This window comes from Suncus etruscus, chromosome 7 (assembly GCF_024139225.1).
Source record: "Suncus etruscus isolate mSunEtr1 chromosome 7, mSunEtr1.pri.cur, whole genome shotgun sequence".
NCBI lineage: Eukaryota > Metazoa > Chordata > Mammalia > Eulipotyphla > Soricidae > Suncus > Suncus etruscus.
In genome coordinates this window covers 112,788,825-112,815,963 of record NC_064854.1, presented here as the reverse complement: position 1 = coordinate 112,815,963, position 27,139 = coordinate 112,788,825, and the positions used below count along the sequence as shown (strand labels likewise).

The 27,139-nt window shown below is 38.3% G+C and overlaps 1 protein-coding gene across 2 annotated transcripts in view; it reads left to right on the top strand.

Annotated features, from left to right (window-relative positions):
- The window catches only part of PTPRG (protein tyrosine phosphatase receptor type G), an 837,085-nt gene that overhangs the window by 791,334 nt on the left and 18,612 nt on the right, over window positions 1-27,139 (top strand). For both annotated transcript variants that reach the window (XM_049777272.1, XM_049777271.1), the window contains 7 exons: window positions 2,419-2,510; window positions 11,774-11,870; window positions 17,113-17,195; window positions 17,387-17,521; window positions 18,718-18,852; window positions 24,239-24,411; window positions 26,335-26,470. In XM_049777272.1, the coding sequence (XP_049633229.1) occupies window positions 2,419-2,510; window positions 11,774-11,870; window positions 17,113-17,195; window positions 17,387-17,521; window positions 18,718-18,852; window positions 24,239-24,411; window positions 26,335-26,470 (851 nt within the window). The remainder of the gene's footprint in view (window positions 1-2,418; window positions 2,511-11,773; window positions 11,871-17,112; window positions 17,196-17,386; window positions 17,522-18,717; window positions 18,853-24,238; window positions 24,412-26,334; window positions 26,471-27,139) is intronic.

Genomic DNA, 27,139 nt, shown 5'->3' with positions numbered 1-27,139 from the left:
AGAAAACTATGTAAGAGGAAAGTAATTAGGACTTTTAATTAGTCATAATCTTATATTTTTCTTACTACTGAGAAAAAAGATTTATGGCCCATGGAGTTCACTTATCTTGATTAAAAGACATTTAAGGCTTGCTGGTAATAGAATATGTGTGTGTGTGTGTGTGTGTGTGTGTGTGTGTGTGTGTGTGTGTGTGTGTTCACCCTTATGTCTGGGAGTTTTATGGCATTAACTGCTGGTGCCTGTAAATGCAGAGGGCTGTGGTAAGACTTCTTGGATGAACAAATTAGACTAGCAAAATAAATTTTCACGATTATCTTACTGAATTTCTTAGTTTTATGCTGCATTTAGCCCTGGGAGCAACCTGGCCAACTGATTTCTGAGCATGTGTAACATTAGATGAAAATTATAGTTGAGTACTTTAAAAGAAAAAGATAGTAACTTGTTTAGCCAGAAATGTTTGTTTTAATGACTTGATGTCTTACTGTACTTTTTTACCTTGCAGACTAAAAAAACTCATGCTGGCATGATAATTACTTCTAAAGTAGCCATTGCTTAATCATGCAATCGAGCTAATAATAATAGAGCTAATTTAACTAATAGAGCTAAATTTAGAATCTTAAATTTTTTAATAATTATGAAATGATTGTGACCTTTGACCTATTAAACTACTCACACTGTCACTCTGCCCTTGGAAATAGGATTGTATCTTTCATAGCCAGAGAGGAAAGAGATGCTGTCATCAGTCTATTGAAAAGATTGTAATGAATGATTATTTTCCTTTTCATGCGTTTTGCCTCTTTTCCAAAGATGAATTTATCTTTGAGTTAATCTTTTATTAGAGAATCTCCAAATTCATATATATGTTATATGTACATATATGTATATATATATCAGTCCATTTCTCAGTTTTAAATTATTTCTCTGCAATTTAACCATTACATGCTTGCTTATCAACATTTTAAGTGAAGTGATTGGGTAATTTTGGGAATTTTTCCTGAACTGTGCATTATGCTAAATCTTCTGGGGAAACGTTTTGGCTCTGCTTAATTTGCTAATGCTAGTTACATCATTACGGGAGCTATAGATTTCTTGAGCATGCAAAGTGATTGCATATTCATGAACATCTTCAACCCTGAAATATTTGTAAATAACTTGGCAATTTTTTTTCATAAGGTGGCCTATTAAAATGATTAGGTCTTTAATTGTTCACACAGAAATAATTTGTGCTTCCAGAGCACTGTTTATTTGAAAAGTAATATTTTCATGCTAAGCAATTTGGATTTTGAACATAGAAGTCACCTTCCTTAAACAAAGTATAAAAGATGCTATTTTCCACTTAAGGATGATTCAAGTTTGAAAATGTCAATAGATGGAAAAAGCCACCCTCGAGCTTTGCTCTCTCGAAAGAAAGTAAGAAGGAATGACATAGTCAATGTTAACTGTCACCAGATGAAGAGAAATCAGATTGTCAGGCCTGGATCTATAACATTCTTGCCAAAGTAGGACCTCATTTACACATACAGATCTTCATACCCTTTGCTAAGAAAAGCATCTGTGGCAGTTTAGATGTTTGTGCGTTTGCCAAAGATCTTTCACTCTGAATAAAGTAAATGTCATGTCTGTTGTTTATCTCAAATTCAGCGAAGTATTTTTAAAAGGAAATATTTGCGGGGGAGGGTCGAGGAAAGAAGAGGGATAGGAGGTTGGGAGCTCTGCTTCGTGGGGTGTGGCAATTTTCTTGCACTAGTCAGTGTCATTTGGGTCTGGATAAAACAGCTTATAATGTAGGGTAGATTCAGGAATGGAAAATGTCCTTTAGAAGTGTCCAAACTAAATAAATGGGGATGTGTAGTCTTTCTAACTCTATACCTAGTCTGTCAACACCAAAAATTCTGGTTCATTCAGTCTGACTGATCATTTGGCATCATGTAGGCACAGCTGGCCTGAACTAAAATTCTGAGCATTTAAACATAGAAATGAGTATAACTGAAGCAGCTGGTACAATACAATGGCCCCTACCTGTGATTGTGTTTAAAGATGGCTTAGATTTCAAAAAGTAAAATTCAAATTGGATACCATTAGTTAGCAATTTATTTTTTAAAAAGTTTTAGTTAGTTGTACAATTTATAGCCATGACATAGTTTAGACTTGGTTAAGGGGTAAAAACGGATGATTTAACCATGTAAAAATTATTTTCGTACTATTAAGAATTGTTTAACTCAACTCAGAGTGTTCACAATTATAATGAGTTCCTATTGTAAAATAAATGCTGAGGCTGCTTGAGGATCTCTCCTTCAGATGATATAATTTTACTACTCTATGCATAGTGCAAATATTTGTGTTCAATAAACCCTTATCCGTGTTATTTGCTTTATGGAAGAATTCTTTGTGACTCTGAATATCATTTTATTCCCACAGATGACATGGAAGCCATTCCTGTCAAACAGTTTGTTAAACACATTGGTGAGCTCTATTCTAATAACCAGCATGGGTTCACCGAGGATTTTGAGGTACGTTTCAATACTGGAAATTAATTCCCAGAGATTTACATCTGGATACATTTGAAATGAATTTATTATATGCAGAACAAAAGAATAACTGAGGCGCATGGATTTTGGTGTTTTGTTTTCTTTTACTTCTCATCTTCACAGGTATTTCTCCGCCCCCCTCTACACCTCCACTAGTGAAAATTTGCAAGTGTCCTGAACTTGCACTTTTATAATAGACTTAGGGGTAGAAAAGGCAAACTCAGGTTCTTCTTAATTCTACTGTAGTAGCAGTCATAGTATGGAATTCAATGTCATTTCTGGGGTACACACAGTAAAGCGGGCACAGGGCCTCTGAAATCTGAGTAAGTCAATGGTGGCCTATGTTGAGGGGAGCTTTATTTTCCTGGGCCAGTGATTTTTTTATCATGGAAAACAATAGTGTTAATGCCATCTCCCTGCTGAAGTTGTTGGGAAAAGAAAATGGGTAATGTCCTTCAAAGTCTGGGAGTAATTGTTTAGCCTATACAAGCGTTGATGGTGGTTGTGTTTCTGGTTATTAATCCTTGGAGCAAAGACACAGATTAGCACAGCCTTCTGATTTTAAAAACTGGTATGCAGGAAACAAGGTAGAGAGCAGCACGCTCCACCCTGCCAACTCTGGATTCTGTGCCAGTTCGACAATGACAGGGTGTCAAAGAGGAGCTATTAAACAGACTGCCCTTTTCTTCACTGAGGCGCTTAACTAAGGCACATCTCTGGCAGCAAGAGTTGTGTCGAGGAGGCCAAGTTTTCATGGCAGCTCAGCTGTCTTCTAGCTTTGTGGATGAGTCGATTCCTTTCTCGGTCTCATTGCTCGTGGAAGATGGAAATCGTGATGATGTTAACCTGCCCACTGTCTTCTCACAAAAGTGCTCCTGGGTGCAAATGAAGTAACAGGCTGGAGTACTGTGACATCCACTAGAAGCCATTCAGCTAAGAGGTGCATTTATTTTCAGGAACAATGAGAAATGAAAATATAATCTGAAATGCCTGGATATATACAATTCCAAAATCCCAAAAAAGGTCATGATTAAGGCAATTATATTGACATTTCTTTTGAAATAGTGTCTTTCTCTTCAGGGTTTTTGTTGTTGTTGTTATTGTTGTTTGTTTTTGATTTTTTTTTAAAAAATCAAATCAGAGCAAATGTGAAAGAAGAACCCTCTGATTTATTCAGGAATGTCATATATTTCATGGAACACGCAAAAATATGTCAGGTATTTAATATAGCTATTGGATGCTTACCCCCAAAAAGTGCCTATACAACTACAAAGAACATGGTTTAAAGTCAAACGTTTCGTATTCATGAGGCTAGCAAATGTGTGTGGTGTTTAGTTCAATTGACTGTTGGCTGGATGACTGAGCAAGAATATTGAGGCATTTAACAATGTTGATGGTATTCAGGACAAACATTTTCCCTCTAGAGAACAGAATTTGATCAGGATGATCAAATGCAACTCCAGTTTCTCAATTATTTATGAATTGAGACCCCAGTGCTATTCATCACAGCTGGTTTTGACACCATTTAATTATTCAAAATAATCAGCTATACCTCTGTAAACTTGATCTGACTTAAAATGGGCTTTTCTGCACCAAAAGCATGCCTGTTAACAAATCCTGGACATCTGCACCCTATTTCTCTCCAGGAAGAAATACTGTGGCTGGAAGCTTTTGTTGTCTATATTGAACTTTATAGCTTAAGCATTATTAGCTGGTAGTTCTGGCAGTGAACTGAGAAGTGAGGGAGGCATTGTTCTAATTTTGTCTCTTCCCATATCTCCTGGTTTGAAAGGTTGCAAATCAGAGCTATTCAGATAGGAAGAATATCCTTCTGAAAAATATAACAGTAAAGCAAAAATACAAAGGGGGCAATAAGATAATAGAAAAGTTTCCTAATATGCTATTATCATCGACTATCTATCATCTATTATCTATCATTTTCAGGGAAAATGTGAAGCATTTTAAAACAGCACAGTTAATCTTTTTAGGTGTCTTTACTAAAAAAAAGAAAAAACAACAACAAAAAGGAAAACTGGTAACAGGCTGTTTCATGAACAAGAGAGAGAGAGTGGTTGGTTATTTAAGGAAGCTCAGGAAAAGAGAGATTTTGTGTTACTTTTTAAAAGAACAAATGAAGATGGGGGGGGGGGGGCTGGAGAGATAGCACAGCCTGCCAGGAGCTATTTCTGAGCAGATAGCCAGGAGTAACCCCTGAGCACCGCCGGGTGAGGCCCAAAAACCAAAAACAAACAAACAGAAGAACAAATGAAGATGCCAGAGTGGGTTAGATACTAGCCTAACTAGTACCACTAGTATGTGGCTTATTCTAATTTAATCTCCAGCATTTCATATGTATCTCCAAGCCCAGTGGTGAGTGATATCTGAGCACAAAGCCAGGAGTAAGTCCTAACCACCACTGTTTTGACTCAAAAGCAAAATAAAGAACACATGAAGATTACCAATGTGAGGACATCAGCCTCAGGTCTCCAGATCTTTTTACTGGAATAATGATGATTGGTATTTACTTCACACACTGCAAAAACTATTTCGCTTGATCTTTGGGGCAACCTCAATGGGTGACAACTCTTTTTATTGTCCCTGTTTTAAAGATGTGAATACCAAGACATTACTGGCTTCATTTTGAATGACAGCAGGAGTGTATAAGACTGGAGTTGCTATTCTCCAGCATATATTTTTAACTGTGAAGTCCTTCAGACTCTCAGTAAAATAGTTGTGGGGCCAGAGAGATGGCGCAGCAGAAGGGCGTTCGCCTTGCACGCGGCTGACACAGGACGGACCACAGTTCGATTACCCAGCATCCCATATGGTCCCCCAAGCTAGGAGTGATTTCTAAGCACATAGCCAGGAGTAACCCTTAAGTGCCACTAGGTGTGGCCCAACAACAACAACAACAACATCAAAAGCAAACAATCAAACAAAAAACAATCAGTAAAGCAGTTGAATGACTAAGTAAAAGAGTCAGAAGAAAAAGAAACCAAAATGATCAGTGAATTTCTAAAACTGACTATGCAATTGAGAACACAGCAATTTTTCTGGCTGAAAGGATAATGTGGAACAGCCAAAATAAGGAACCTTTTCCCTTTCCCTAAAAGTACTAGTTTAATACAATTCTGTTTGATTTTGGACCACATCCTGTGGTGCTCAGTTCTTACTCCTGGCTCTGAGCTCAGAGAATCACTCCTGGTGGTGCTCAAGGGACAAGATGGGGTTCCTGAAATGAAACCTGGGTTGGCCACATGCAAGGCAAGTGCCTTAACTGCTATAATATTGCTCCTTTACTAAAACCTTATATGGGGGCCGGCGAGGTGGTGCTAGAGGTAAGGTGTCTGCCTTGCAAGTGTTAGCCAAGGAAAGATCGCGACTGCAGTTCGATCCCCCTGTGTCCCATATGGTCCCCCAAGCCAGGGGCAATTTCTGAGCACTTAGCTAGGAGTAATCCCTGAGCATCAAATGGGTGTGACCCGAAAAGCCAAAAAAAAAAAAGCCTAAAACTAGTCAGATCTAATCTTAAAATTACAAACACAACTTAGATATTGATATTAAGAGTTGGCCAATGAGAGAAGAATAATACTTCTAACAGTTCCTAAGTATCTACTATTCTACTATTCTACAACTGGAAATTGGAGAGAAATCATTGCCCTCATATCCTAGAGTAGTCAACTAAAGTATAACATAAAATAACTTCTAATACAGATATCAAGTTCCTAGGGAGTGCAAAAGTAAAATATCCCTTTGATTTTTGTTTGGATATTTTAACAAGAGTTTTGTTTGCCCGTCGTCTTCTAAAATATGGGATGAGGGTAAAAAAAAAAATTGTGAATAGCTGTTATATTGCTTGGAAGAAAATGAGTAAAATAGCTAATAGGAGATTTTGAGTCATTGTCCAGTGGCTATAGTGAAATCATGCTTTCTGTCCTCATCCAAAAAATTGTAAAGTTGATTCAAAGCTGTGATGGTAAGCCCTTAGCCAAGTTTGCAGTCACTGGAAATAACTGCCATTCTTGTCTCAGGGTGTTTTGTGACTGTTCCCTTTGTTACCCGAGTTTCTTCAACCTCATGCTCCTCTGGCTTCCACAATTCATCATCCAGGAGGCTTCTGTAGTGCAATGCTAACTTAATCATTAAAAAAATAATAATAATATGGAGAGCCACAGCTCTGGAAGAAGACAGAACTAATAAGCAAAGGTCAGGAATATTAAGCTTAAAGCTTAATACAGAGATGAGGCCAGAGGTCCAGTACCCTTGATGAGGTCCTTAGGGGATCACCCCATTACAGTCACCTCCAACTGAACTAAACATAGGCCAGTACTCATCTTAATTCAAGAGAAGTTTTCTCAGCAGGAGCCCATGAGCTGAGAACTGTTGGCCATAGTTACTTCATTTAAGATGCAGTTGAAGTGTTACTAACAAGATAGATGATGCAGGGGTTGTGGAGAGAAGGGAGCCTGTGGAGAGAGGGGTGAGGCTGCCTAATGACCAGAGCCTAATATGATACACAACAACCCTGGGTGGTTATGACAACATGCTTATTGGGGTCTTAAATATCTTAAGCCAAGTCAGTTAAAATCTCTATTAAAAAGAAAACTAATCAAAGTTAAGTTGAGGCTTTTATGGAGAATAAGAAAAAATAAACGAGGCTTTCCAAATCTTACAGGTAAAAGGTTATTTTAGAGACCAAGTGCAGGATCTGTGATATGTATTCACCAAAGATGGTTTATTTTTTTCCAGAAGGTTTAAGCCTCCTGTCATTTAAGATAAAGATATGGATTTAGCCTGGTTCAGAAAGGACTAGAAGGCCCGGAGAGATAGCACAGCAGCGTTTGCCTTGCAAGCAGCAGATCCAGGACCAAAGGCGGTTGGTTTGAATCCCGGTGTCCCATATGGTCCCCCGTGCCTGCCAGGAGCCATTTCTGAGCAGACAGCCAGGAGTAACCCCTGAGCAATGCCGGGTGTGGCCCAAAGACAAAAACAAAAAAAGGACTAGAAATTCTTAGCAAGGTAACTAAATGACAGTGAAACAGTGGAGACTCAGTCAGATGGTCTTTCTAAGCAGCCTAGAGTGAAAGCTACCTGGCAATGGGAAAGGAGGTTGGTGGGCGGCAGTCTAGGACCCTTAAAACTAATTAATTTGGACTCTGGAGAATTTTAAGAGAAGAAAATTACAAAATCCAAGTAGCATGTGAAGAAAAGTACAACAGCAGCAGTTTGTGGTCTGAGCAGGGAAGAGCGACAGGATGATGCTGGGGGACCTGACCCATATCTGGCAAAGACCATATGTTTCCAACACCCAATGCAAGTTTACACTTGGGAGTGAATCATTTTAGTCTTTTCTGGAACAGTTCCCTTTGCACAGGTATAGGCCTGTTTTCAGCACTAATAATATCACAATCACACTGGCTATGGCACACCTGTTTTCTTTTATGTCTTGCTTTGTGATGCTAAGTAAGCTAAAAGATTTCTAGGTATAATTTTGTTTTGTTGAGTTGTTTGCTTTTTATTTTGTTTTCTGGTAAGACAAATAGAGTAGCCAGACAATAGATCTCCACTGCCATTTGAACAGCCTCTGTCATCACAGATTCCAGACAGGAAGCTAGCAAGTGGCCAAGCCTGCTGAAACTTCACTTGTGACCTCTTTTTGCCTTAGAGATTTGCTTGTTTGTTTGTTTTGGGCCACACCCGGCAGCGCTCAGGGTTACTCTTGGCTCTGTGCTCAGAAATCACTCCTGGCAGCTCGGGGAACCATATGGGATGCTAGGGATGGAAGTGTGGCCTGTACCGAGTTGGCTGCGTGCAATCACTCTGGCCCCTGCCTTAGAGATTTTTATGTGACCCCCAAGACATATAAAACAAATAAAGTAAACATTTACTGATAATTATAAGTTAACTTGAAAGTAAATGTTTTGTAACTCACACTTTTTGGGGGGTGACAATCCACAATTTAGGAAGCTAGGGGTTGGATAGCCTAAGTCATTTTCCAAGACTTCTGAATATATCAACTTTTTTTTTTTTTTTTTTTTTTTTGGTTTTTGGGCCACACCCTGTGACGCTCAGGGGTTACTCCTGGCTATGCGCTCAGAAGTTGCTCCTGGCTTCTTGGGGGACCATATGGGACGCCGGGGGATCGAACCGCAGTCCGTCCTAGGCTAGCGCAGGCAAGGCAGGTACTTTACCTTCAGCGCCACCGCCCGGCCCCATATATCAACTTTTAATGGGATGATTTTTTTTTTATTTTTGGGTTTTTGGGCCACCCCAGCGGTGCTCAGGGGTTACTCCTGGCTGTCTGCTCAGAAATAGCTCCTGGCAGGCACAGGGGACCATATGGGACACCGGGATTCAAACCAACCACCTTAGGTCCTGGATCGGCTGCTTGCAAGGCAAACACCGCTATGCTATCTCTCCGGGCCCAGTATGATATTTTTTGTCTTTGAAACCTCCTTTTTAAACTGTCCTCCCTCATGGTTGCATAGTTGTTAATATGCAGAATATTCAGATTGAGAATTTTAACTTTGTTATAGAAAAAGTAAAATACAATGAAGCTTATATCCTCAGCTGTTTATCCATGTTGAAAGGGTAAATGCTTCTCCACACCCTATTGGCTAGCACCACCTTACAGGGTTTTTTACACCTATTAAAATCACATTAACTTCAAAATGCCAGTTTGGATGGAGAAAAGCCACTCCAGGATCAGATGATATTATCAGCATCTAAATGAACAGAGCAGTTCTGCAAGGAATTACAGATGACATTATTATTATCTACAGGACAAATTAGAAGACCTTAGGCAAACCCCTTGGGTTTCAATAAAAGCAGATTTAACATTATTTATGACTATTCTTTGTTTTCCTGTCATTCGTATAATTGGAAAAGTGAAATAAAGGTAATGGATTGGATCAGGTTAAGGGTTTTAGATAACAAAGTGTTAGATTGGTTGTATTGAATGACTGCTTTAAATGGTACAGTCAGCTGCTCCCATTCTTGCTCATTTGCATTATTTTATTATATATAGAGGCCCAACCATAATCCATAACTCGTCTGATCACAGCCAGGCAGTACAGGGAAAAAATAATAAAGTGAATAATACACTGAAGTATTTTAAAGTTAAGTACTTGTTATAGGTATAACCTTCAAAACCTTCAAAAATAAAAGGATGTTCAAATCTTTCAGGGACTGGTATATGAATTAAAGTAATACCTTCTAGAACACAAATCCATTTTTAAATATTTTATACTCCTGAAATTACTTAAGGACACAGACTTTAGACTTTCTGTACCTTTCTAAAAGGCAACCACCCACATGTTTGAGTATGACTTAGAGCTGTTTGTTTTCATCATTGTTATCAAAACGTATGTAGTGCTTATAGCTTGATCTCATTTTAAAGGAAAGAGCCATTGGCAGCCAGAAGTGCCTTTGAATCAGCATGTGTCAATTCATAGTTTGTTCACCATTTTGGAAGAGAATGGAAAATAGGGTTGGAGAGATAATGCATCAAATAAGATGTTTATCTTGTATGCAGCCAACTATGATTCCAAACCTGACCATGTATATTGTCCTCTAAGCACCTCCCAAAGAGCAGAGCCAGGAGTCAGCTCTGAGCACGACCATGTGTGGCCAATCCCTTGCCCCTCAGCAAAAGAAAAAGAATAGAAAATATCAGAATTTATTTTTTTTTAGTAAGGAAAAGGAAAGAACTATCAAGAAACACACACTTTTCCTAGAGACATGTTGAATTAATTAATGTCTGTGGTGGCACTTCCATTCTGTTTTTGGGGGGGGCGGTCACACCGGGCAGCACTCAGGGGATACTCCTTGTTCTACGCTCAGAAATCGCCCCCGGCAGGCTCGGAGTAACATATGGGATGCTGGGATTCGAACCACAGTCCTTCTGCATGCAAGGCAACCGCCTTAATGCTGTGCTATCTCTCTGGCCCCTGTGTCACTTTTTTTTTTAATTTAAGTGGACAACTGGGAGGCTGCAATTAGTAAAATGAACACGCACAGTTTCTGAAAACCAGAGTACAAAAATGTGAATTTTGTGACTGGAGAATGACCTTTTGGTTTGTGCCTCGAATTCTTTGTTTACAGCAAGTTCCTACTTGGAGTAGAGGAGAGAACTCTTAGCTGGGAAATGCTTCTTTATAAAAGACAACCAGTTCCTTGTTTTCCTCCTATTTAATGTAAAGGTTATGGAAAACATCCATAATCACTCTGCAACTCCTTTGTGGAAAAAACCTGCATGCTTCTAAACTCTGTTACATCTGTTCCATGTAAAACATTTCTCCTGATAATTTTGTGTCACTTTGCTTCTGCTCTCGGTAGCAGCTGTGCACTGCTAATGACTTCCCTTATTAGTTAGCTGCAATACTTTCTTGGGTTTGAAGCACACACTGTAGAAAAATTTGGCTTTTCAGCAACCTTATGTTGGGAAATGGATGATGTTTATATCCATGCAAAGGTAGCCAGAAAAAGTGGTTTCTTTCATGGCTGTTTTTCTAAAGAAGGATCATTTGGATAAAACTAGACGACAGATGAATTCTTCAGGTCCTCCATTTTTGTGCTACATCTCACAATTAGTTAAGCTGTATATCAGTGTCTTTCCAGGAGTCTTTATAGTTTGAAGCCTGATAGGCTAAAATGCATAAAAGCATATTATAAGTCATGGTGGATATTGTACTGCTGCCTGAAATATTCCTACTCATTGTTAAGAATTATCTCCTATCTGAAGCCTTGCTATGCTCTACTAGGTTTCCATCAGTTTCTTCAGTTCTCTTCCCTGTGTATCACATTTAACTGTCATCTGCTTGCATAGTTTCCTAAATTCATCAGACAGTGGCATATTCAGAAAGAGGTACTGTTTTATAATCACCAAACCTGAGTGAAAATCTGGAATAAACAAGATGATTAAGGAAATGGAATCCTGTTATTTACTTCACATCTTTCACACATTTGCTAACAATATGCCAGTTCTGAAGTTGAATTGGGGAAGTCATGGTAATTGTGGCCAGGATGGGTAAATACTTAACGTCTTTATGTGTGCGTGTATATAGATTTTGTCTATTTGGGTGTCTAAAATCTTGAAAATCTTTGTTTTCAGGCCATACTCCATGGTGTTCAAGGGACTATGTGGTGCCAGGGATTGCTTGCATGCAAAGCATATACTCTAGTCTGTTGAGATCTCCTTGGACTTAAAAAATCTTTGAGATCTTCCTGTTTGTTTTCTTCCATAGGAAGTTCAACGCTGTACGGCTGATATGAACATTACTGCAGAACATTCCAATCATCCAGATAATAAGCACAAAAACAGATATATCAACATTTTAGCATGTGAGTAATGAACTTTTAACTTTTTTCCGCAGAGGGACAGAAAACATGCTGAGTAGAAGCTGAAATTCCAACCCAAAATTTTTGGGGTGCTAAGAAAATATTATACTTAAAAGATAACCTTTCATTAGCTTATCTGGACCCCGGCTCCCCTTTCTTATTCACTAAGTTGTGAAGTCTCAATTCCATAATAAGGTGATTGGAAGAAAATGTTCTGAAATTCACTGTATCACATCAAGTGATTTCATATACCAAGAAGCAGAATTTGATGGTCATTTGGCTTTCTAACATTGTTTTTCACTGGTAAGAACTGATTTTGGGGAAAGATTTTCCTTAAGTTGTGGTGTTTTGGGTCATTTGTATTTGGGGGCCCCTTGGAGTGCTCAAGGGATCATGCATTTCTTGGAATTAAATACCAGGTTTCAACATGCACTCTAGCCTTCAAACCATCTCCCCAGTCTGAGAGCTAAGATTTCTAACAAAAATACTGAGAAATATTAAAAAAACAACAAGAAATACTGAGAATTGACAAAGTAAGCTGTTTCAGTGCGATCTTTCTAAAACTAGGAAATTAGAGTTCATAATCTTCTTAGGTGACGAGTCTTCAAGCTTGTTCATGCCCTTAGTCCTGTCCAATATTATCTTGAGGTCACCAGTATCATAAAAAGTCAGGGATGAAACAAGTAACTTCTTATGGAGTCTTATGAAATGATCTAGGATCATAGTCTAGTTCTCTGACCAGAACATTACTATACATAAACCATGGTGCAAACAATAATGTGCTTCGATATCTGACTAGAATGTAAATAACTTATACTTAAACACGATAGGAGTTTGTACAGTAGTGTATTAATATAAGCCATCCATATTTGAATACTACACTCAAAGTTTTTAAAAGAATATTTCAGTGAGGGCCCGGAGAGAGAGCACAGCGCTGTTTGCCTTGCAAGCAGCCGATCCAGGACCAAAGGTGGTTGGTTCGAATCCCGGTGTCCCATATGGTCCCCCATGCCTGCCAGGAGCTATTTCTGAGCAGACAGCCAGGAGTAACCCCTGAGCACTGCTGGGTGTGGCCCAAAAACCAAAAAAAAAAAAAAAGAATATTTTAGTGAGATAATCACATACAATTTAAAATTCACTGACTTAAACTTTATTAAATTTCTGTACTATTTCATATAATCAGAATTAATTTAATTTCATGAATTAATTTTAGAATATTTTAAATATTCTAACAAGAAATCCCATCACCGAGAAAAAAAAGCCTTTTACTTTTGTTTCTGTGCATTTACTACTCTGGACAGCTCATATAAATAGTGTCATCTAGTGTGTGGCTTTTTTGGGGGGGTAGAGTTTTGGGCCACACCTGGTAGTGATGATGGGACTCTATGGAGTGCCTTAACACCAATACTATCTCTCCAGCCTTCACATAAAACCTTTTATGTATGACTTCTCCTCAGCAGGTTCTTTTTTTTTTTTTTGGTTTTTGGGCCACACCCTGTGACGCTCAGGGGTTACTCCTGGCTATGCGCTCAGAAGTTGCTCCTGGCTTCTTGGGGGACCATATGGGACGCCGGGGGATCGAACCGCGGTCCGTCCTAGGCTAGCGCAGGCAAGGCAGGCACCTTACCTCCAGCGCCACCGCCCGGCCCCCAGCAGGTTCTTTTCAAGTCTGATCATATTGCAGCTTGGATCAGCTAAAAATCTGATGCATTTTATGGCTGCATAATATTCAAGACTTGTGATTGTTTCTACTTTTTTTCTTAAGAATAATAATACTGGGCAGAAGTTCCAAGTTATGTCCCTTAAACTCACGGAAGATCACCCCAGGAATGAGTGACCCCTGAGCTGATGAGATGAGAGTAGCCCTCTTTCACTGACATAGGTGGCCCAGCCAACCCACATACAAATACAGCGTTGCTATGAAATTTTATATACAGGTTTTGTGTAACATACATTTTCTGTCTTCTTTTACATATTTTTGTCATAACTAGGTGATATGGTAATTACATGTTTAGCATTTTGTGAAGCTGTTGAACTGTTTTCCAAAGTGACTGTAGCATTTTACATTGCCACCTGCAATATATGAAGGTTCAATGTCTCCACATTCTCACCCGCACTTGTTTGTGTTTCTGATATTAACATCTTAATGGGTGTGAAGTGTCATCTCATTATAGTTTTGATTTGTATTTCCCTAATGGTTAGCAGTGGTGAACATCTTTTCATGTAGTTCTCAGCTATTTGTATTTCATCTTTGGAGAAATGACTGTTCAAGTCTTTTGTTCAGTTTTTAATTATGTTTTTGTTGATGGTTTGTAAGCATTGTTTATACATTCGAAATACAGATATATTACCAGATATATAATGTGCAAATATTTTCTCTCATTTTGTGCATTGTATTGTTACTTCTTGATAGCATCTTTTGAAACACAAGTTTCAAAACAAGTTGTTTTTGTTACCTGTGTTTTTTATATCGTGACTATGAGATCACTGCCAAAGTTAAGATTATGGAATATTGTACCTATGTTTTTCTCAAAGCTCTCACATGTGGTTTTCTCATCCATTTGAACTACTTTTGTACGAGTTAGAGTTCCAACTTGACATTTTGCATGTTAATATTGTTTTAGCACTATTTATTGAAAATAATACTTCTCGCTTGGTGGGAGACACATGGTGGTCAGTGCTTGCTTGATATACCCTGAAATCAAACCAGGGGTTTCCACATGCAAAACATATACCCCAGTTCTTTGACCATCTTCCCAAAATATTTCTTTCCCCTAACTGAATTTAACTTCTACTGAAAAATCAACTGGATGAAATTTTATTTCTGAATAATGAATTATTTAATTAATATATATACATCTAATTTTATGTAACCTCCACTTTGTATTGATTACTGATTAAAACTCTGTTATTATTTTTTTCAGTTGAAAACTGGTACTTCTTTCAGCTGATTTTTTTTGGCTTTTCTGGCTCTCCTGTACTTTTTTTGTATGACTTTTAGTATCAATTTGCCTAGTACTCTTCAAAAAAAGAAAAGCTCGAATTTTTATATTGATTGCCTATACTCTGTAAATTGATTTGCAGAGTGCTTTAGAAGCACTAGAGCCATAGAAATGTCATTGCATTGAGGTTATCTGTAGTTTTTGTGAAAGTTTTATTTTATAAGAATTGCACTTATTTTGTTAACTACATTTCTGTGACTTTTATGTTCAATGCTATTGTCAAGTGGAATAGCTTACTTAAGTTTACTGTCAGATTGTTTTCTCTTAGTGTCAGAAAGTACAATTGATTTTTGTGTTTCTCTTGAATCCTGTAACCTAAGATTAAGTCATGCATTAATACTATTATAGTTTATGATTCCTTATGATTCCTAGGTATAATAAGGTGTCACCCATGAATACAATTTTACCTCTTCTTGTAGAAAAAGTTATATAAAAGAGAACAAGAATGAAGAGACAGACTTTTCTCTGTTTGAATGGATTTCTTTGGTCATATTTGTTGGCCAGAAGATGCCTATCTTGTTCTGATTATGAGGATTTGTCTGTTCTTATACTTATTTCTAACTATAAGATATATACAAATGGATACCAGGTGTCAGTGTATACTTGGAATACCTTGATTCCAATGTATACAAATGAATACATTCGTATACATCATTCCCTTCACCCTCCACCATAGTTACTTCTCTTGTAGTAAAAAAACTGGAAGTTTGCTTCTTTATAATCATGGTAAAAATATGTGGCAAAGTAAAGGAGAGACACATGGAAGCAACATGTCTGAGCATCAAAGCATTTTGCTGAAAACTATCATATCAGGTTATGTTATACATTCACAAATGCTAATTACATGTGGCCCCAGTTAAGCTGAGAGAACGGAGTTTACTGTTTTCTTGGTCAGGTTCTGGACACATCATTCTGTTACCCTCATCTTTCCCCTGCATTATTTTTTAAAATGATAAAGTAATATGTCAGTGTCTGAAGCAGGCATGATGAATATATAAGAAATGTAATGTAGGAAAAATATTTTCTAAATGAACCATCACAACTTTCAATGTATGATGGGACCATCTTGTCTCCCCTCCACTAATTTCACTATAGGAGTCCAATTTTGTACATTTCTAGTATATAGAAATCTACTCACAAAGTATGTCTTCTTATTTCTTGGTCTGAGAAATAATACACAATACAGCATAAGGCATATAAGGCATATAAGGCAATAAGGCATAGCATTTTGTATCCAGGTCTCTTATGAGGAATTCTTTTATATGAAGACCTATTTATTTCAGATAGTCTACATTCATATCAGTCAAAGGTTAGCCATGTCTAGGCTACTGTAATTATTCTGCTTCTTTTTGAACTATATATTTTTTTATTAATTTTTTTAATGGTTTTTGGGTCACACCCGGCAATGCTCAGGGATTATTCCTGGCTCCATGCTCAGAAATTGCTCCTGGCAGACACAGGAGACCATATGAGACGCCGGGATTCGAACCGATGACCTTCTGCATGAAAGGCAAATGCCTTACCTCCATGCTATCTCTCCAGTCCCTTTGAACTATATTTTATGATCAGAAATTGGCTTTTAACTTCTATGTTCCTAAATAAAGATACTAACTTATGACCTCAACTTTCTTTCATTTAATTCTTCATTTTAAAAATACACGCTTACTTGGTGATGCCACAGGAGGCAAAGATTGCCATCTCCACACTTTTTTTTGTATAACATTAAACCAATTCTGAAATCTAATCATGGACTACAGGTTCTTGCAATGAGCTCACTCTTAGAATTAGCTCTGGTTCCCTTAATCACTTTGGTTCTGTTAGGCTAGCAGGGAGCCCTACCACATTTAGAATAGAATCTACTGAAAACAGATGTTATCTGTTTAATATTTGTTTTAGCAAGGAGGGGATGAGGTCAAGGGTAATCAAAGGATTCAGAACTTAGTTTTAAAAGACAGAATAGGGCATTTTTGGAGGTCTGCTCTTGTTTTACATGAATAAGGCCCTCATTTGCAGTTCTTGAATATCCACAAATCCGAATATAAGGTAAAAGTGAGCCTTTGTTTTTGAGATGGGTCTGAATGTTGTATATTTGCACTTTAAGTATATATTATGCCAAAAGTGTTTTTGGGGGGCCCCTGTGGGAGATGCCCCATCACCAGTTTGTCTTGTTTTATGCTTCAAGATGCTGTTAGTTTTTGAATTATACATCTTGTTTTTGCTTTTTCCCCTTTCGTTCTTTATAGATGATCACAGTAGGGTGAAGTTAAGACCTTTACCAGGAAAAGATTCTAAGCACAGCGACTACATTAATGCAAACTATGTTGATGTAAGTCAGAATGTTTCTATAAACCTTTTCCCAATGATTCAAGAGTGCTGCTACAGAGACTACTGAATGTGTTTTAATACTGCACTGAGCTCTCACTAAAAACACAGCCTATCCAATACGGAAGGCACTTGAATTATTAACTGGCCTATGATACTGCTTTCATCTTCCTTTGTGCTGTGTCATCTTTAAAGGGTTACAACAAAGCGAAAGCCTACATTGCCACCCAGGGACCTTTAAAGTCTACGTTTGAAGATTTCTGGAGGATGATTTGGGAACAAAACACTGGAATCATTATCATGATTACGAACCTGGTGGAAAAAGGAAGAGTAAGAGCCTTTTGACTTAATATTCCTAGTCATGTCTTTCCATCAAAAATACTTGTGAACTGTTTTTAAAATATTAAATACCTGCTGCAGGGTAGGGCTTGACCAGGTGTAGAGTTACAGAAATGAAAAGTGTCCTCCCAATCCTTGTTTATGGTCTGGAGAGGCAGCTAAGCACAGGTAAAGGTGAGTAAAATATGATAAGGATGAAAAGAGCATTAGTTGGAAATAATGCAGAATGAATGGCTGCATCCTACAAATTATAAATTTTATTAAGGAGCTGATGGTGGAGATGAGATATGAATAAACAATGAAAAGAAACATTGCAAATATAGGGAAAAATGAAAATAACTATTAATTATGTAGATTAAGGGACATAAAATTCCTCTTAAACACCTCCTATTACAAGAACTTTTTAAAAGGTTAAATAATATTTTTGAATGTTTTGGGTTGTTCAGGTTGCTAATTTAAGCTGAAACACAATCTAAGCCTCGAGTTTGTTATTCAGAAACTTCTTTCCTCACATTGACTATAGAGTTCTATTTGCCTTTGGTGACTCAAGTTTAGATTTAACGAGTTCTATTACTGTAAATAGAGTTGAGTCCCCAATTGATACGAAATTCCATTGTATTTGGAGAGGAGTGTTGGAACACACCCTGCGGTGCTCAGGAGTTACTCCTGACTCTGCTCAGAAATCTCTCTGGCAGGCTCAGGGAATCATATGGGATGCTGAAGATTCTGCTTTGTTCAAGGCAAACGCCCTATCACTGTGCTATCGCTCCAGCCCCTAAATTACCTTTTAATATAGCCTACCTCAAAACCCCAAAGGCTTTGAGGTTTAACCATTATAAACATCAAAAATATATTTTATAACATTTTTTCATAGAAGAATTAAAAAATAAAATTAATATAGCCTACCCACACATTTCATGGTTAAGTATATAGGCTTCTTTCTTTCTTGGGTCTCTTATACAAAGTTCATCATGTTTTGAAAGACGATCTTGACTATTAGTTCTATTTCTAAAGTGATCTTTGCCAACGTTATCCCAAGATTATTTCTTTAGATAGTAAGACTGTTCTGTAAACAATTTAGCCCATTTGGAGTCAACTGTGTAATGATATCACCTTTCTTAATAGCCACTTTATCATAGAATAGCGGCATAAATTGCACTCACACTTTTTCATTTTTATTTTGATAGCGAAAATGTGATCAGTATTGGCCAACCGAGAACAGTGAGGAGTATGGAAACATTATTGTCACACTGAAGAGCACAAAAGTACATGCCTGCTATACTGTTCGTCGTTTTTCAGTCCGAAATACGAAAATGAAAAAGGTAAACTTTAAAAAGTGACTACACAGGACCAGGTAGATAGCTCAGGCATGAACTTTCAGACAGCCACCACTGAGACAAGTTTTGACATCAGTATGTCAAACGTGACATAGTATTCAAGATACTGGCAAAATACCTAATAAAATTTATCTTAGCTGAGTTAGTTTCTGAAAGTTTTAAAGCATATGTTTACACAGTATATTTCTTTTGTGTGTGTGTGTGTGTGTGTGTGTGTGTGTTTTGGGTCACACCCGGCAGTGCTCAGGGGTTATTCCTGGCTCCAGGCTCAGAAATTGCTCCTGGCAGGCACGGGGGACCATATGGGACACAGGGATTCTAACCGATGACCTCCTGCATGAAAGGCAAATGCCTTACCTCCATGCTATCTCTCTGGCCCCCACAGTATATTTCAAGGAATACTACTAATACAACATAGATGGAAAAAAGCACATCTGCTGTTATATAAGTATTGGAAATTCATGCAACGTAAAATGTATTTTCCCTTAGAAATTTATAGCTGGCCAGAGTACTAGTAAAGGCAGTAACCCTCAAAGCAGTCCTTTTACCTATGAGTTTTTAACCAATGATCTCAAAAGACCTCATACAATAAGATATTTGGGGGGAGAAACAATATTAACATAATTTTGTTATGCATCACTTAATAACTTTCTTAACTAAATACCAATATGTATGTATGAGTAGGGAAAATAATATATACAAGGTTTTGATACTGTCTGTCGTTTTAGGCCACCTCTGGTGGTTTGGGAGCTTAATCATTCACAAATAAGGGAAACTACTGTATAACTGTGTTGCCTACTATTATTTTATTTTATGGGAATCATTGTAATTTACAATGTCCTTTATAGTTGGGTTTCAGACATAGAATCCTGCCACCATTGTCAACCTTCTTCCACCATGTTCCCAAAGAATCCCACACCACCACCCTTTGCCCCCAGCCTACCAGTATAACAGACCCACTTGAAGTTTAGATTGGTAAAGTTTGGGTCTCTTGATACCGTTGTTGTTGACTTTGGCATGGATATTTAGTTCTGTCCTTTATTTATCTCCACCAATGCACCTGCGATGCTTGGCTTCTGGCCCCATCCTTTCATTTTGTGTTTTTCCTCCTCAGCTTCTTTCCCTCTCCTCCCTATTCTTTGGGACTAAGGGTGCTCGAGACAACTCCCATTTGGTCTAATGCATTTCTTCATAAGGTTATTCTAAATGTCAGATCTAAGTGATGTCATTCTTTATAGCTATGTAGTATTCCATTGTATATATGTACCACATTTTCATAATCCACTCATCTCTTGATTGATTCCAAGTCTTAGCTATTGTACTGATTGCTGCAATGAATAGCGGTGTGCATACATTTTTTTGGATGAATGTTTTACTGTCCTGGAGATAGATACCCAAAAGAGAGATTGGGTCATCTGACAGCTTCATTTTGAGTTTACTGTAAACCCTGCTGTGTTTCATAGAGGTTGGACCAGGCAGCATTCCAACCAGCAGTGGATAAGAGTTCCTTTCTCATCACATCACCACCAATAGAGATTGTTCCTATTATTTTTGATATGTATCATCCTCACTGGTGTCATAACTCATTGTTGTCTTGATTTGGATTTCTCTCATGATATGTAGTATGAGCATTTTTTTTTTTCATTTGTCTGTGGGCCAGCTGTCTGTCTTCCTCACAGAAGTGTCAATAGGATACCAATACAAGGGCTGGAGAATCCAATCTGAATAAAATGGGACTACTTCACACTAAAAAGTTTCTGTATGACAAAAGAAATAAAGGCTAAAACTAGGAAACTCATTAAGAACGTACAGGTACTCACAAAGTACTCACAAAGGTTAACTCCACAAAACCTAAAAACTTCATCAAAAAGGGCCAGAGCAGTGGCGCAGTGGTAGGGCATTTGCCTTGCATGCGGCTGACACAGTTTGATCTCCCAGCATCCATATGGTCTCCCAAGCCAGGATTTCTGAGCGCATAGCCAGGAGTAACCCCTGAGTGTCGTCAGGTGTTGCCCCTCCCAAACAAAAAACATTTAGCTCCTCTCTCTCTATCCCTCTCTCTCTTTCTCCCTCTCTCCCATCTCTCTCCCTCCTTATATAAACACTCTCTAATCCCTTGTGTGTCCTTTAGACACTGTGGTTTGCACTATTGGTAACAATAGTAATTGGTAACAAACCAGAAATTTCATCAAAAATGGGGAGAGGAAATTGCCTACTATTTTCTTTGTTTTGTTTTGTTTTGCTTTGGGGCCACACCCTGCGTTGCTCAGAGGTTCCTCCTGGCTGTCTGCTCAGAAATAGCTCCTGGCAGGCACAGGGGACCATATGGGACACCGGGATTCGAACCAACCACCTTTGGTCCTGGATCGGCTGTTTGCAAGGCAAACGCCACTGTGCTATCTCTCCGGGCCCGCCTACTATTTTCTTATGTGTTTAACAATAGACCATTTGCTTCAGGGTTGTTAACATTTTGAGAATTGGGATTGGAGAGATAGTATGTAGGTAGGGCACTCACCTTGCATGACGTGGACCCATGTTTGATTTCTGGCACCCCATAGAGTCCTCTGAGCCTGCCTGGAGTGATCTTTGAATGAAGAGTCAACAGTTAAGCCTTGAGCACTACTATCATGCCTTCACGTACACACACCCAAAACAACATTCTGACTATTACGCCTTAAAGAAATACCTCTTAAAAGGGAGTCCGAGTACAGCTTGTACTACCTACCCATGATACTATTGCTCTGGCCCTGATTGTTTTGTGTTTTGAGTTTTGGACATCTTGCTCCAGATTAATTTACATTTATTCCATTTTCACATAAAATTTTAGTAGTGCTGGAGGCCATCTAGATTCTTCCCCTCCCCCCAGATAGCAGAAGACTGTGTAATTTAATAGTGTTGTTTTTCTATATGTGCTTATAATTGAGCTATTGATTTTGTTGTTGTTTTTTGGGTCACACCTGGCAGTGCTCGGGGGTTACTCCTGGCTCCACACTCAGAAATCGCTTCTCGCTCCATATAGGATGCCGGGATTTGAACCAATGACCTTCTGCATGAAAGGCAAACGCCTTACCTCCATGCTATCTCTCTGGCCCCAGAACTATTGATTTAAATTATCACTAACTACTTCATATGGCTATCCAAAAACTTTATTATTTGATATGACCTGGTTGAATTACTTTATATTTTACAATGAACAATTAATTTTATGCCTTTCAACTGGAGAATCTTATTTTTTTCCTTTTAGTTAAACACTGTGATTACAAAGTTTGGGGTTCAGTCTTAAAAGTTACACCATCCGGGCCCGGAGAGATAGCACAGCGGTGTTTGCCTTGCAAGCAGCCGATCCAGGACCAAAGGTGGTTGGTTCGAATCCTGGTGTCCCATAGGGTCCCCCGTGCCTGCCAGGAGCTATTTCTGAGCAGACAGCCAGGAGTCACCCCTGAGCACCAGAGGGTGTGGCCTAAAAAAACAAGCAAACAAAAACAAAAAACAAAAGTTACACCATCCTTCACCCATAAACATGTCCTACCATCAATATCCCCAGTTTTACTTCCCCATGTCCTCCTGTCTGCTTTTAGGACTAACATTTAACTCCTCTCTCTCTGTATCCCTCTCTCTCTTTCTCCCTCTCTCCCATCTCTCTCCCTCCTCATACAAACATTCTCTCATCCCTGTGTGTCCTTTAGGCACTGTGGTTTGCACTATTGGTAATGAAGGGGTATCATGCATATCACTTTATCTCCATTCAACAACCAGTTATAGTCCAGAGTGATCAGTTCAAGATATTATTGTCATAGTGGTCCCTTTTCTATCCTAACAGTACTGTTCTACTCTTTGTGGCAATCTTCCTATCATGTACTGGTCTTCCTGGTGCTCGTGTCTATTGTCTCTGGATATTAGTATCATACTACCTTTTATTTTTATTATATCCCATAAATGAATGAAATTATTCTGTCTATCCCTTTACCTCTGATTCATTTCACTCAGTATAATAGTCTATAATTATCCATGAATAAGCAAATTTTATGACTTCGTTTTTCCTAATAGCTGCATAGTATTCCATTGTGGTGGATTAATTTAAAATAATAACAGCATTACTTTTATGGAATGTTTTAGTGCAAACAAAAAAATACCTAGCACATGGGAACATTTTATTTTGGTATAGGACAGAATACCTTTAGTTACAAAGCCCCATTACCCATGCAAACTCTACATTTGAATAAATACCCTCTTACTTTATAAATAGATTATATCAAGGAAGGAAATTAAGAAATGAACTTCTATGTTTTTCGAACTGAAAAAAAAAGTGAGGAAATCAGGAAATATGAGTTGAACAGAAGATTTACATTCTAGATAGGAGCCTTTAAACAGAATCGCATACCCTATAAGTTTGAATGTAGACTAATTAAATATCTTGAATCATCCTCTCAAAAAATTTAAGTTTTTGGAATTCTCAATAAGAAGGTAAAAAAATCACATCAGGGGCCCGGAGAGATAGCACAGCGGTGTTTGCCTTGCAAGCAGCCGATCCAGGACCAAAGGTGGTTGGTTCGAATCCCGGTGTCCCATATGCCCTGTGCCTGCCAGGAGCTATTTCTGAGCAGACAGCCAGGAGTAACCCCTGAGCACCAGAGGGTGTGGCCCAAAAACCAAAAAAAACAAAAAAAAACAAAAAAAAATCACATCAGGTAGTCTACTTTAGGGAATATTTCATCCAAAGAAGTTAAAAATGTAGACAGTTAAACCACTTAAAACTATATTGCAAATTTTATGTATAAACATGAGCTGAGGGGCCGGGCGGTGGCGCTGGAGGTAAGGTGCCTGCCTTGCCTGCGCTAGCCTAGGACGGACCGGGGTTCGATCCCCTGGCGTCCCATATGGTCCCCCAAGAAGCCAGGAGCAACTTCTGAGCGTATAGCCAGGAGTAACCCCTGAGCGTCACAGGGTGTGGCCCAAAAACCAAAAAAAAAAAACAAAAAACAAACAAAACAAAACAAAACAAAAAAAACATGAGCTGAATTCATTGTTCACTTTAGAGACAGAGGTAGAAATTTGGAAAATGAAGGCTTTGTAGACAAAAAGACAAAAGATTTTAGATGGTTCCAAATCATGGAAATTGAAATTGAAATTCTTTCTTGCTACAGTCTTAAACAAGTTCTCTAAGAATTATCTGATGCTACTCATTCTGGTAGATAATCTCTCATGGGGTGAGATGGCCATATTAAGGAAATATCTCAATCCAGAAAGAGTAACAAGGGCATAAGTTGTGCTTGTGTGTGTGTCCTTCTTCATAGTCTTAATCCCTAGTCCTTAGACTTCTGTCTAGAATATAGTCAGAATTTACAGACATCTGTTTTCCCCTTTCTCATAGGGTCAAAAAGGAAATCCCAAAGGTCGCCAGAATGAAAGGATAGTGATGCAGTATCACTACACACAGTGGCCTGACATGGGGGTTCCGGAGTATGCCCTCCCTGTCCTGACATTTGTTAGGAGATCCTCTGCAGCCCGCTTGCCAGAGATGGGCCCTGTATTGGTGCACTGCAGGTAAGCCTGGCCTTCTTCTTCCAGTTGGGATTCTGTGGAAATATGGCCTCTGCTACTGTTTTGTTTAATATAGCATGTAAGACTTCTGGGGTTGAAGATATAGTACAGAAGGTAGAGTTTTCACGAAGTTGACCAGGATTTTATTCCCAGCACCCCAAGACTATCAGGAGTGACCCCTTAGCATTGCCAGGTGTTGCCCAAACAACTCTCCGCCCCCCACCCCAAAGTCTTCCACTGAAACCCACAACCAAAACCTTCTGAAATAACAACATTTTATAAACTTTAATAAAGCATTTGTACTTTTGGAATTAAATCTGTACTTGAGATGACTTTTTTACTTTTTTAACATTGTATTAGTAAAATCCTCACTCTATAGGAAATTATCAGTTATAACTAATATATAAAAATCTCACTTGAACTACAAATTTTTACACTTGAGATTTTAGCCTTTTGCACATGAATTTTTAACTTTTTAACATATGGGCACTGGTAACAGTTCACAGAATGGTACTTAAAATCACTGCTCCAAATAATATTTAGTGCATGAGTTAAAAAAATTGTTTTTAGAGTTTTAGTCTATACATGCTACATTTAAGAAAGCATGGGGCCAGAGATAACATGGAGGTAAGGCATTTGCCTTTCATGTAGAAGGTCATTGGTTCGAATCCCGGCATCCCATATGATCCCCCGAGCCTGCCAGGGGCAATTTCTGAGCATAAAGCTAGGAGTAACCCCTGAGCGCTGCCGGGTGTGACCCCCACCCCACCCCACCCCCCAAAAAAAGAAAGCTCATGTAAAGCCTTCTTCTATAAAGCCATTTTCCTTGCTAAATTAGACACATTTGCTTAAATGAAATGGCATTCTTGTCTAATTTTCACTTTTGGCATTCCAATAAATAGTGCTTGTTCTATTCATTAACATGATTTATGTTGTATAGCTGCAAAGCATTTTCTTTTTTCTTTTTTTTAAATTTATTTATATTTAATTTTATTTTTTATTTTATTTTATTTTTTTTGGTTTTTGGTTTTTGGGTCACACCCAATGGTGCTCAGGGGTTACTCCTGGCTGTCTGCTCAGAAATAGCTCAGAAATAGCAGGCACGGGAGACCATATGGGACACCGGGATTCTAACCAACCACCTTTGGTCCTGGATCGGCTGCTTGCAAGGCAAACGCCGCTGTGCTATCTCTCCGGGCCCTAATTTCATTTTTTAATAATTTATTTAAGCACTGTAGTTACAGAAATATTGTCGTTGGGTTTCAGTCATTGAATGTATACCACCCTTTATTAGTGCAACCTTCCTACCACCAATGTCCCCCATTTCCTAAGCATTTCTTTGACTGTTCTTAGAAATCATACCATCAAACTTCTTGAAGAATTTGGAATTCATTATCTGTTTAAAAACCCCATGAGAATTGTATATTATTTGCTAACACATTTAGGAATCATTAAAGTAGATTAATGCCTGTCAAATGGCTTGGCTTGGGTTTTACCAGAGTTGTGGGGAACTTAATAGCAAATTCTCCCCAAAGAAATTTTTACTATCGGACTTAGCTCTGTGTACCTTTTATTTTTTCCTTTTATTTTTTTTAATGACTAAGAAATGTGATTATGCTCTGCGTATTTTTTTAATGACTAAGAAATGCAGTTATACTATGGAAAAGCTGCTTCCAAAAGAGGTAATCTGTATTTATAAATAACACTTATCCCCAGTTCCTAGGTATAAAGATAGTTTCTCTTCCCCTTTAAGACTCAAGAGGTAAGAAATGTCCTAATAAGTCTTTAGATACTATATTCATAATTAGCTTATGTCATTCGAGGCACACTAAATACTTAGTAGAGTTATAATTTTTCCAATCTACTGATATCATATCTGATATTATAATGCAAAAAGTACTAGTTGAGTTTCTTTATTTCTTCCAGTGCTGGTGTGGGCAGGACAGGCACCTACATTGTAATAGACAGCATGCTGCAACAGATAAAAGACAAAAGCACAGTTAATGTCCTGGGATTCCTGAAGCATATCAGGACACAGCGTAACTACCTCGTCCAGACTGAGGTAAAGAGTAACTATCTCTGTTCTTTTGAGATTCTACATTTGCTTTAACTGAAAGATAATACTGAGGATACAAATTCACTCTATTAAGACTTGAAATAGGGCCAGAGTGGTAACACAGCAGTAAGATGTTTGCCTTGCATACAGCTGACCTAGGATGACTGTGGGTTTGATCTCTGGCATCTCATATCGTCCCCCAAGCCAGGAGCAACCTCTGAGCACAGCTTGATGTGCTCTCAAAAAACAAAAAGTTGGGCCCGGAGAGATAGCACAGCGGCATTTGCCTTGCAAGCAGCCAATCCAGGACCAAAGGTGGTTGGTTCGAATCCCGGTGTCCCATATGGTCCCCCGTGCCTGCCAGGAGCTATTTCTGAGCAGACAGCCAGGAGGAACCCCTGAGCACTGCCGGGTGTGGCCCAAAAACCAAAAAAAAAAAAAAAAAAAAAAGTAATATAAAATAAAGTTGACATAATTTACAAACTCAGTTTAGAACATATATGACCATAATCATTTTTTGGCACAAATTTTGCCATATCTCTATAGATCTTAAATCTGGATTTTTTTTAAATGTAATTAAGTATTTACAATTGTACTTGATGCTTTGGGGGAGTTAAACATTCTGTTGAACCTCGGGAATATAAGTTAATGGTTCTTAAGTCCTTCATTGAATAT